The 12,287-nt window shown below is 38.5% G+C and overlaps 2 protein-coding genes across 3 annotated transcripts in view; one reads left to right on the top strand and one right to left on the bottom strand.

The window, feature by feature from the left end:
• Window positions 1-12,287, bottom strand: part of LOC108064141 (uncharacterized) — a 76,807-nt gene that overhangs the window by 45,269 nt on the left and 19,251 nt on the right. The window lies entirely within an intron of this gene.
• On the top strand, window positions 4,638-8,629 carry LOC138912334 (uncharacterized). The gene is made up of 3 exons (XM_070212921.1): window positions 4,638-4,726; window positions 4,786-4,813; window positions 8,168-8,629. Exons 1-3 carry the CDS (start codon window positions 4,638-4,640, stop codon window positions 8,360-8,362), a joined length of 312 nt encoding a protein of 103 aa, XP_070069022.1. The 3' UTR covers window positions 8,363-8,629.

Here is a 12,287-nt window from a genome sequence, read left to right as displayed (position 1 = left end):
TAGTCTTTTATCACCCGCATGGAAAAAGCAAAGAGCGAAATCTAGAGTCTAGACCACAAGATATAATCATCCAAATGGTTCACAATTTTTACGAGTCATTCATAAATTCTGCGCTTGATAGTTGCCAGTTTATTAAGTTAAATCATTTCTGAGTCATAAAAGTGTTCTTAATACCACACACACACACACAGAAACCACCGAAATAATCAATAAATTGTTGACTTTATTATGGGGGGCTTAATATGCAGAGTTTATATCGAATTAAATTGACCAGAAAGCCGGGGCTATACTTTAGGCGGTTCATCTTCAAAGTGAATAAATCGAAATGTGTTGGGCTCCTCGCCTCCAAAAGCTGCCAAATTGTTTCCCAAGAAGCGTATCTCAGAGTTGCCTCTTTCTGGTTTTTGGACAACAGGAAATCGCCGGCAGCCTCCGAATTTTCAAACAACGCTTTTCGGTAGATTCTAATACAGAATGCCAACACCTTTCCGCGCTTCCCAGCAATTCAGCCAGCCAACAAACCAACCGAATTTCTAATCTCCTCGTTTCTCTGCTGTATCTTCTGGACATGTGAGAAATGTTGCGCATGTTCGGACAACTTTTTGCACGATAATTAAATATTTTTAATTGCTGCCATGCACAGAATGCTGCTGCTGCTGCTGAATGCACTGAGGCAGCTCCGCAGAGGAGCAAAAATTATTTCCATAAAAGTGCAAATCATTAAATCTTTAGCCGCAGGAACATAGCTCTAATATTTGCCAGAACCATTCGAGCGCATGTATCTACCAGATGCAGAATGTTTCTTTCCCCTTATTTTATTTTTCTACTTCTACTGTTTTTCCACAAATCTGGCTTGCATTTTCGGATATATCAGAGATTTAGTGGCTTGGAGGAGTGGACAGAATTAAGGCGCAGTCGCAGTGGCAGTGCCACACAGTGCTGTTAGCCTGGCCAATTTCTAGGTGAACCTGACTTTTTCAGAGGTGAAAATCAGATAGCAGATTACCTTCTGAGATATGTAAGGTTTTGAATACAAAGCACGATGTTTAAAAGATTTTATTTAATTTAAAATACTTTTTTTAAGTAATTAAACAAAATTGTGGTAAATAATTTGTTCAGTATAGGACATTTTTTAAGATTACATTAAAAACTGAATTTATGAAGATTATTGTTGTATCTAATAAACTCAAATAAGAACCCAAATAATAATTTTTGCTAGAGTTTTCATAAATAAATAAATACAAATTTTTACTTTGTTTTAAATAAATTAATTTAAAATACTGCAACTAAATTTAGCGAGTTTTCTAGTCTAATGTATGATAGCCAACACTGGTTGCCAGCAGAAAGAAGCAACGAAAAAAAACACGATGCAGCAGCAGAAGTAGAACTTTGTGTGAGTTGGTTTGTTTGTTTGGCGCTGCCATAAAGCTGAAGCCAGTTTTGTTTTTAAGCATACATCGCACACAGACCGAGATCCCCTCTTAACCCCTGCCTCGAGCTTAGCCCCCCACTACCTACTCCACTGCCGACCCGTTCGTATGGCTTCCTCGCCGTTGCAGTTGCAGTCAGAGTTGCACTTAATGCATTTTTCAGTAGATGCTTTTTTCATGAAAATATTTCGTGAAATTATAACGTGGCATTCTCTGGCTGCCCTCCCTCCCTTCCCCGGATTTCTTCGTGAGCTGTGGCTACTTTGGTCTATAATCGTATTTATAAGATACAGTTTTGCTTTTGTCAAGCCACTTTTTCAGCATGGCATATTTAGTGCGTGTGTGGATGGCTTTTCCTTTGTGGGCCAGCTCTTAAGAGCTCTGAATGCAGCTTCGGTAGCCAAGTGATCTCTGATGGTGATTCATAAATGAGCTGCGTAGGTGTGAAAACTACAGGTATGCTAATGAAGCTGTTGGGTTATGGGAAAGAATTTTTCTTCTTAAAAGGCTGAGAAAGTCTGAACGAGTAGCTAAAGTGATTTAGGGTATTGATTTGTGATATAACACTCGTTTGTGCTAGAAAGTTATTATTCAATTGGGTTTTTAAAAAATATAATTATCTATGGCCTTCAGAAAAAATAAAACGTTATCTCGCGATTTTAAACCCCACCGAAAATCCTCAAATAAATCCCAGCTTTATCTCATCACCCGGCTTATTAATTAATTTCCAACCCCTAAACGAGTTTTGAGCTGTCTGAACAGCTTAAAGTTTTTGTTTGTTATCGCAGTCTGGCAAATTACTTGGGCCTCGTTGGCCAATAATGGCATAGAAAAAATATCCAAAGAGAGATCTGCATGGGATTAATGCAAATTTCACTTAGACAAATTGCCGAAATAAACCGCGAGTTTGCTTGACCCACCCCCGAAAAACCCGTCACAATAGCAATCCCATCATCGGAATAACAAGCGAGGCGAAGGACGTATCTAATTGAAAATCCCCAGTCCTCCTGTAAAACCCTCTATCGACAACAGTTTTTCCAACCACTCCACTCTACGTTGCCGATTGCATGAGAGCGTAAAATCAGCTTTGGACCGAGTTGAATACACAAAAACATTCCAATCAGCGGCTTAAGAAGACCTGGCCATCCAGCACAATTCATCGAGGGGTTGATACTGGCCCACGATGAAGGGTTAGGGTTACTCAAGGAGGGAATTTGGTTTTGGGCCCACATGGAAAATTAATTAAATTTGATTGTCTTGAAATTTATTGCCATCGCTTTGTGATTGTATGCAAAATCGGTGGAATTTAAGAATAGAAATAGAAAGGGTACAACAAGGGTCTACAGATAGGGTCTGACTTTGCGAAATTTAATTAAAATTAAAGCACAATACTAATAATAGCCTCTTTATTAATTATACCTGTATTTTAATATTAAAAATAAATATTTTTCTCTTCTCTATGGTAATGTTAATACCTTTGGGGAAATTTGTACTGTGTACCCCAGCCATCCCTTAGCTCGGTTGCTCCCTTGAAATGTATCTTTTGTATCTTTGTGCACTTAACACGCATTCTAATTGCAAAAGCCAAGCTCCGAGGAGTGAAAAGAAATTATTAACAACAAAAGCAGAAGCTGGAATTCCACTTGGCTGCGATCTGGGACTGGGATTGGGACTGACTGGGTCTGGGTCTGGGAATAATACTGCATCTCCAGGGTTGGCGTGTGAGTAAGTGCGCCCCGAAACGGAAGGCGAGTTGGGACAGAATGGAAAGGTAAGGGTTAAGGCGTGGAGGGAGGGAGGGGGATATATAAAGCGTAGCAAAACGTTTGCACGTTGAAGGCATAATAATAAAAGGTTAAAAAAGGCGCAAAGAAGATTAAATGCTTGAGAAGATGCAATATTTTTTGCTTCGCCTGCTGCTGCTGCTGCAGCAGTTGTTGCTTTTGCTGCTGCTGCTGCTGCTCCTCTTCCTTTGCCTGCAAAAAGGGGGCGGGGCAGGGCAGGGCAGACACTGCACTTATGTTGCTGCTTTGTTGCTGTTGCTTTTGCTGCTGGTCGACTGCAATGTTGCAGTGTTGCTGCTGCTAGCCCGCCTTGTAATTGCACATCATGTAGCTGTTGCCGTTGCCAGCTTTCGACCTGGACTTCAGCCCCTTCCCTCCCGTCCCCTTCCTCCTTCCCTTCCTTCCTTGCCACTCCACCAGTTGCCTTTTAGTTAACTATTTTGTGTTCAAGTTGAAGGCACATGGTAATGGCAATGGTTGCATCTTGCTCACATATTAATTGCCGCACGGCTGCGCGCCTTTCTGTGGCTCCCCAATCACTTGGGCTTCCAGTTTAGACTTAGGCATACCCCCTCATCCTCCTGCCGTCCACCTATACTCATATATATACCTTTATATCCCCTGAAATCCCCCATCAAGCACTTCCCGCTTGGTCTTTGGCTGCATCACGCAATCGCCTTTCGTTTTATTATACCCTCGGCCAATAGGGTTTATTGGTTGAGTGAATAAAGGATGGATTTGATTTTATGGAGGTCTCACTTTTTCTTATCCTATTTATTTATGATAATCTTAAAATATAAGGCGTTTAAATATAATGATGGGATGCGTTAATGTTGTTGTTCGTTTTATTAGTAATATTTTTTCAACTCGTAAACAAAATTTTTTTAGATTTGTAAATTATTTTTTTCTTATAAAAAATAACATATTGATGTTTTCAAGAATCCGATGGTAAATCAAATTTTTAAAAAATAACAACTCATAAATAACTTTAACAACTCATATCCAATTTAATTTTCTGTTTTTAGCCTCTAAATAAAAGCTGGAAAATTATCTATATTTTGACAATATTAAAAAAACACAAATAAAATATCAAGAAATAGAAAATGTTCGATATTTTTCAAGCTCTATTCTAAATATTTGCCTTCCCATTTTAAAGGGCATCCCAACTTCTAGGTGGAAAACCAAATTCCACCTTAGCCTTACTGGTTCTCCCTCTCTTTTTTTATGCGATATTTAAACAAATTGCTTGTAGAATATTTGTGACATTTTGTCATGCCCGGCAAGTTATGTGAGTTGGCCGGATTGTGTGTCTGTGTGCATAAGCCCCACGTTCCTGGCTCAGCGGGCAGTGAAAATTGAGTACAAGTTGCTTTGAGTTGCATCATCAATCATTGCACACGTTGAATGATGTTTTGTCACAGATATGCCGCCGGCAGCACAGCCAGCCAACAACGTAAGCAGCATCAAAAACAGAACCCGAGCAGACCAAAAGATACTGGATGGAGGATGGAGGTATCTGTCAGCTACAGAACCAAGTCAAAATATTTATAAAAGTCAAAATTGTCGCACAGTTGGTGGGAGGAGGGGAAGGAGGAGAAGGTGAGTTTCGGATTCTCGTATTCGTATTCGATTTTGATTCGGTTGCCTGCCGGCACACACACATAAATAAATCCCAAACCATCTCATCTCTCTGGGCACTGTAATTAATAATCCAAGCTGCGCGTTTCGTCATTTTGAGCTTGAGAAATGACGCTGTAAAGAAAGTTCTCTTCGCAGGGGCAGGAGAGCATTGTCCACATTGATTGGAATTCATTGGCAACACAGAAGAGCTTCGTGTAATGACAAAAGTATTTGTAATTTTCCTGGTTCTGGTATTTTCTTCCGTTTTTTGTGCGGTGTCCCCAAAGCGTTTTAAGTTACAGCCATGGCAACTTGAGGAATTGCTCTAATCAAAAGTTTAAAAACAAAAAGAACAAAAACTTAAAACTTTAGCTCAACTTGAAGATAAATGATTCGAGTGGGAAAAATGCTATAAGTTTGTGTATAGTTTAGATTACAGTTTCATAAGTAGTCGGCACATAATACGGATTAATTGCTAGGGGAATTTAGAGAACGTACTACAGCTTAAAGTTTTCTGAGAATGTGTGGATCGAGTTTAAACAAAAGTTTTGTCATTTTCATGGTTTATGATATTGTATGATATTATCTTGAAGAAATGTTTCTAAATAAACTAATTAAATTCGGAAGGCAGGGATATAGAATTTATATATATTATTTTCAAAAGAAGTTATTTTTCATTCAACACTTGCTCATTAAGAGGTCTTTGTCTAATACTTTAAGCACTTGAAAACCTCGACTTTGGGGTTCTTTCTCAAACCAGAAGAAAAATTTAACAATTTAAGCCAAAATTAGTGACTGTGTCTACGTCTTCCCCTTATCCGCATCCAAGTTGTCAACTTTAATTATTGGCCACAAAAACCAAACTCAGACTGAGACACGCTCGGAGAACTTTAAGCCTAACCATGTCAATTGTTTGACATTAAAATGCGCAGAGAAAGACAGTGGAGAACTGGCTCTAAACAAAAAGCCAAAATTGAATTCCGAGAGTGAAATAGTGAGGAGGGATGAAGGAGCCGAGAGACGAGACGGGACGAGACGAGAGTAAATACCGCAAATAAAATAAATTAAATAAGAAAACTACCGCTGTCAAAAGGTTTAACATTTCACTTAAAAACAAAAAATAAACCGAGAGTCGAGAAAGAAATGCTGGAGAGCCGAGTGAGTAGTATATCTGTGTGTTTTTGCCCGATTCTCGGTTTCGGTTTCGGTTTCTTCGGTTTTGTGCCTCCGCTCAAGTTGAACAACAATTTCCAAGAAAATTAAAACATGTAAAGACATATCTTTTCATCTGACAAACATGGACCTGGACGGAGGCCCCATGCATATGTAAATATATCTGTATTTCTGCCCCTTGTCTGTTGTTCGGCTGTTCTTCTCCTACATTTAACATTTAACTCTTTTGTCGAACATTTGACGATGGGGCACCCGAATAAGAAGAGCGTAACTTAAAGCTCAAAAGGAAATTACAGAAATGCCTGAAATCTCATAAATACTTCAATCAAGTATGTCCAAAAATAAGTAAAGATATTTAAGCCCAGGGGCGGAGTGAGTGCCCCGAAAATGCTAAAGGTATATGGTCCCCATTCCCGAATGGCGACAACATCTTCCAAGGGATCGGAATCGGGATCCCAAGACAGAACAGAACACTGCTGTCTGGCATTTCTTATTTTATTTTTATTTGTACTTTTTTATCCCGACTTAAGCCCGTTGTTGTGTCCGTGTGTATTGAAGTATGTGTCTTGTCATGACATAAGAAATTGACTCCACTTGAATTCGAAAAAGGAGTGCAGCGGCAGCAACAGAAACAGCAAGAGCAACAGCAAATGAAATTAAAAAGTAAATGCAACCATAAATGCAGCCAGAAGACAAGCGAACGATGCCAAAGTATCTGTATCTGTATCTGCGGAACTTGAGCGGAGCAAATGAAGTGCCTGGCCCCGAATTGTAAAGACTTGGCAATAACAGCAGCAGAAACTACACATAAGCGTTGCTTTTGATTTGCTCAAGGAGTCGGTGAGGCGAACTTTGGAGGGAGGTTGGCTATTGGAGTTTTTGATTTCGAAAATACTTAAAAAAATAAAGAAGGAAATTCAAAAACCAATTTGATCTCATAATTTATAACAATAAAGGAGATTTAACAATATTAATTGACACACACATGCATTTAAATTGTACAAATATTATACTTTTGCTCATAAAATATCTCCATAATCATAAACACCATCCGTATTAAAGCGGCTTTAAAACCTTTCAAAAGTCAAAACTTTATAATTAAAACTCTTATTTTAAGGTCATTATTTTTTATTAATGCACCATAATTTACCAAATTGGTAAGCCCCAAATTGTTACCTCCTTTTCCGTCCTTCGAAAGCTCTTTTCACCTTTGGCACACCAACTTTCCATCCATCAATAATCATTAAAATTTTAAAACTTCCCTCGCCCATGTTTTAAGCTTTATTGGAGATTGCAACTGAAATGAAAGCATCTTCCTTTATTTTTTTGTTTTTGTTTTCTTTTTCGTACACGTATGGGTAAATATGTTTCTGTATGTTTTGGCACTCGCCCTAGACTTGAGCATTGTTGTTGTCCGTGCTGTGCTGTCTTTTTTCTTATTTGGCTGGAGCAATCCTTTTTGCCTCCTGTGTTACCTTGCTTACTTCCATCCATTTTATTTGGATGTGATGTGTTCTTGGGTACAGTGAAGCTTCACTAAATTTTACTGATCGAACATGGGATTTAAGTAATTTATTTGATTTTTGTATTCTAATTCTGCTGGGAAAAGTGTATATTTTATGTGAAAAAATTACAGACTTTTCCCAATAAGTCAAGTTTTTTTTTCCTTGTTCGATCTGTAGAATTTCGAATTTACTCTGTTTTGTTTTTATGTTGACTTAAGTATAAAGATTTTTTTAAAATAATCAATTTACTTGACTTTTCTCTATTCTATTCACGTACTTATTATGTAAACAGTTTACAAACGTTTTCCAATAGGACAAGTTTAATATTTTATGGTTCGATCTATAGAATTTCGCCTGTACTCGCTCTGTTCTGTTTTTGTGTTGACTTGAGTCTTTTTAAGCACAGCGCCAGGGCAGCAAAGGCAGACAAGAAAACAAAACCCACATGTGAGCATTTAATTTCAACAACTGTCGCTGAGGCTACCAGGCGATATACCAATACCAGACCAAGGAGACACGGCAGCAGCATCCACGGCAGCAGCAACATCTAAAGCAGCAGCAACAGCATCAGCAGTCTCCATCAGAGCTCCACATTCTCTGCCCCATCTCTTTCTGGCTCTTTCACCTATCCCTTTCTCGCATTCCCCAATTGCAGGGAGCAGCGTTGCCGACACCAACGGCCCTCATGTTGGACACTAAACAGCGGGCGCTGCCAAATGACAACCAAACTACATGTGAAGTACAACAGCAACACCAACAGCACAGCAGCAGCAACAGCAACACGGGCAACAGCAACAGCAACAACAATGCACAAGTAACAGTGGGAGCCGCATTAATATGGCCAAGGTAAAGGGTATTTAAAAGCAGCCACCAAGCCAGGCTAAAAAACCCGAACTCAAACTCAAGCCAGGAGAACCCCGTTGAGGCCAGAAAAAAAGGACAAGAGGGAATGGGAGTCAAAAAGACAAATGTGGCTGCACAGTGGTTTTGTATTGAGGATTTTGCCGGGACATTTAAATCATTTCTAATAACGAATGAACAAACCATATTGTTATTTTAACGATCAAGATGCAAAATAAATGACAGGCAATATTAGATAATAATAAAGGGTCAACCAATAATATTGATTAATTTAAATATATTAAAATTGTCGCGTAAAATGATTTCCAAATTTTCTTAGATGGTCAAAGGATCATTTTGTAAAAGCTTGTATTTATATTTTAAAGACATTAAATCAATAGTAATAAGATCTTAAACAATAGATAACAATTTGTATTAACAATTTGTATTATAAATCACTACTTTATAATTTTCCCCTTAATATACTTTGCCTTGCCACAACAAAACTATTTACTTCAGCTTAATCTTGAGCTAATTCCCTGCAATTTAGTCTAATTTACTTGCCAATTAAATTTTAATTAACCCCTTAAATTAAGGAACCCAACGCCGAACCACTGTGCCCACTGGGCGTTGTTCGCTGGCTCGACAGTTCAGTTCGGTTCGCCTGACGTTCGTTGTTCGTTTGGGGGATATGTTGTAGCTGCTGTTGTTACTGCTACCTCTGCGGTGTGTGTGGGTTTTGTGAACAGGTAGTTTTCGTCTTATTTGGTTTTTGGCCAACATTTTTAAGGCCAAAAGGAAAGGAAAGTAAAAGCCGATGCGCCCGACTGTTCTTCGTTCTCCATTCTTCAGAGCAGGCTCTGCACTGCGTCTCTCCATCCTTTGCTCTCCCCATTCGAAAAGGATGAAAATTAAAACAGTCTTAAAAAACATGACAGGCAGGCAGTCAGTCGGCCGCACAACCCTGAAATTAGTTGACAAGGATGAAAGCAGCAGAAAAGTGGACTGGGGGAGCCCAAAATGAAACCGACTCCGTGCTGAGCCGTGTTGTTGATGGAAGATTTACATAATGCAGATGATGGTGGCAGCGTCGTGTGGGAATTTCATTAATGAAAGAATTATGAGAGGTTACATAATGAGGAGTCCCAGACCGACCGACCAACTAGCTGATGGCATCGATAAAGTCCGGTTCCCTGCGTGTGCGTTTGTTCTTTTTCTTTCTTTAGTTTTTTTTTGTTCGGGGCGGTGGCTAATAACGAACCAATGTCCTAACCCACTCGACTCACTCCACAAATCCATTAACCCCAGCTCATTGTTTGAGTCGACACAACAAATTAACAAAGTTTTCCAAAGAAATGCGTAATTGAGGGTCAGCTAGGAGACCTTTTCCCTTGAACTAATTTGACAACTTTTAGGGCGAAATTAACGCTCACATTTGGATTGGGTTGTGTTCGGTTATTCGATATTTTACATGACAAAATGGAGCAAAACAAAAAAAAAGGTAACACATGCTGCTTTGCTTTTGGCCAATTTGCGGATACGAAATGGAAACTGTTGCCAATTTCAAATCGCAATACGCACCTGTCACATAAATCACCGTCCAAATGTGATTTATTAGCTATTCATATTAGTTACTTTGGCTCCTGAGGGGCCCCGAACAACAGACACACGCTAATATATAATAAGCAATATATGTGTGGAACATATGTATCTATGGGATATATTGTGTTCGCTGTCTTGCCAGCTGCAAGACTGCTTCCTTGCCTTGTTTTCTTCTTTTTTGTTTTGTTTGCAGGTCTGTAAAATATTGAAATTGAGTGCAAACTACTTTGAACTCTTGCCGGAGCTCTTGGTTGCGAGTTACCTTGCAGATACATTATTAAAATGATATAAAGTAGCTGAGACATGAGTGCGAAGTATCTGCAAGTTGCATGCGAATCGGCAATGAACTCGGGCCAAGTGGCTGCCGTGCAATGGCCCTAAGTTATGGGCGAAAGTATCTATTTTCGGGTGTATCTAACGGATGCGCCGCTTAACTTGGCTAAGCATGTGAAAATGTATCTGCGGATGAGAGCGAGAAATGTATGAGGAAATATTTACGTAATCTTCGCTGTGTATCTTTGAGTTTGTATTAACTGCTGTGGGAAATATCTGAGGCTGCGTGAGAAAGTTATGAAATACTGAAGTGCTTTAGTGAAATTTATGTTGATTCTTTACCTAATTTATTAACCACGATAAGTGTTGAAATAAGTGAGTGATTAAATTAGATTAGGAAACAGTGTTATTGTAAGATGAACGCTCTATATACTTTTAATAGATAAAGTCCACTGTATTTTAAAGGTGTAATTTGTTTACAAAAAGTTGAATTTGTTCACAACATTATTTTTTGGTATGTTATTTTATTTGTAATGTTATAATTCCTCAAAACTGACACCCATATAAAAGCAGAATATTAAGTACACCAAATATATTCAAAGCACCGTAAGCTGGAATTCCATCCTAAATTACCCGCACATTAGACATAAAATTTACGATATCTGAAAAAATCCTTTAGCCATAAAATACCCACCCAAATGACTGCAGAAAAGACTCTAAAGTGTGGATGTATACAGGTGGAGCTATAAAGTACCAACTATCTAAATAGATATAAATATCATAAAAATAAAAACATGCTCAGCCATCCAGATAGAGCTTCTTGTGAAGCAACAAATTTTAATTACGATTTCCGTGCATTCCACTCAATCATGGCCCACACCCTTCTCCTCCCGTTTCCCGCCTCCCTTAACAACGGCAAACCATAAAAACCAGTCTCAAATGCGTTCTTTTTGGCTAGATTATGCAAAAGATACAAAAAGCACACACTCATAGGTAGTATAAAGCTGGAGAGGATAGCAACGCATGGACGACGCTGTTAACTTTTATTGGCGAGCTTTAAAGCAAATTTGTCTTGGCCATTTCAGTTTGCTGCCTTATCCCGCTGCAGTATGGCTAAAAGAGATTTATGACACTGCCGCGCGTACACGGCGCATTCAAAAATTGTTGAAAACAATTAGAATATTTTAGCAACGACCAGGGGAGACTATAAAAGTTATATGAAGAACGCGACGAGTTTCGAGTTAACAGCAAAAGCAAAAGAGGGGAAAACTGCGAGGGACTGGTTGTAAAAATTATGCGCCAAAATGACTTTGACAGCAGTCGCGACCATCCCCCCGTTTGGCCTCGTTTTTATGGTCATAACTAAGTAGCAGTCATTGTTTCATATGACTTATAATTTGGCACACATTTACGATCTTTTCGGCCATAGAGAAAAGAGGAAAAGGAGTGGGGAAAGACCAAGCTCCCGGGGCCACAGCAACAGGCCGTCATCAAAGTCGCTGCTGATGCATGATATAACATAAACGACGCGAACGTGGGTTGTCAACAAAGTAGGGTAACAAAGACGGGAAGGTACATGGCATATAAAACAAAAAATCATTATACAGACATTTATGGGACCTAAAAAAAAAAGAACAACTTTTCTTCCAAAAAAATATAATTTTAAAATTTAAAATTAATAAAAGAACCACTACTACAATTTTGAATTACAAAATTGTAAAAGTAATTTGTTCGATTAAAGTGTTTAAGTTTAATTCTGAAGTCTTTAATCAATAAAAGAACAAAAATTAAAAATTTTTAAAAGAAATTCAAAAATGTTGAGATGAAAGAATTTTAATTTAAGAGTTATTCATCTATTGCCAACAGAAATAGCGCGTTAAAAAAAATGAACTCTGCCGACAGTTTCCGTATAAAATAGCTGTGCAAATCCCTCACACAACCAAAACTCAAAAATGATCTGATACTTTTACCCTACCCAGCAGAATTGAGCTAAATTAATTTCCTATAAAATCCCCATTAGTAATAGCTACATCTCAAACCAACCTCGCATGCTTCGCTGA

The sequence above is a fragment of the Drosophila takahashii genome, chromosome 2L (genome assembly GCF_030179915.1).
Source record: "Drosophila takahashii strain IR98-3 E-12201 chromosome 2L, DtakHiC1v2, whole genome shotgun sequence".
NCBI classification, from domain to species: Eukaryota; Metazoa; Arthropoda; class Insecta; order Diptera; family Drosophilidae; genus Drosophila; species Drosophila takahashii.
Note: the sequence above shows the minus strand (reverse complement) of the source record. Positions and strands in the feature narration are given on the sequence as shown.

Excerpts from the sequence above, each read along its gene's own strand:
- LOC138912334 (XM_070212921.1), top strand. The coding sequence starts at position 4,638 with ATGCCGCCGGCAGCACAGCCAGCCAACAACGTAAGCAGCATCAAAAAC. Across the intron at positions 4,727-4,785 it reads ATACTGGATGGAGGATGGAG|TTGGTGGGAGGAGGGGAAGG; the intron begins GTATCTGTCAGC and ends ATTGTCGCACAG. Across the intron at positions 4,814-8,167 it reads AGGAGGGGAAGGAGGAGAAG|GGAGCAGCGTTGCCGACACC; the intron begins GTGAGTTTCGGA and ends CCCCAATTGCAG.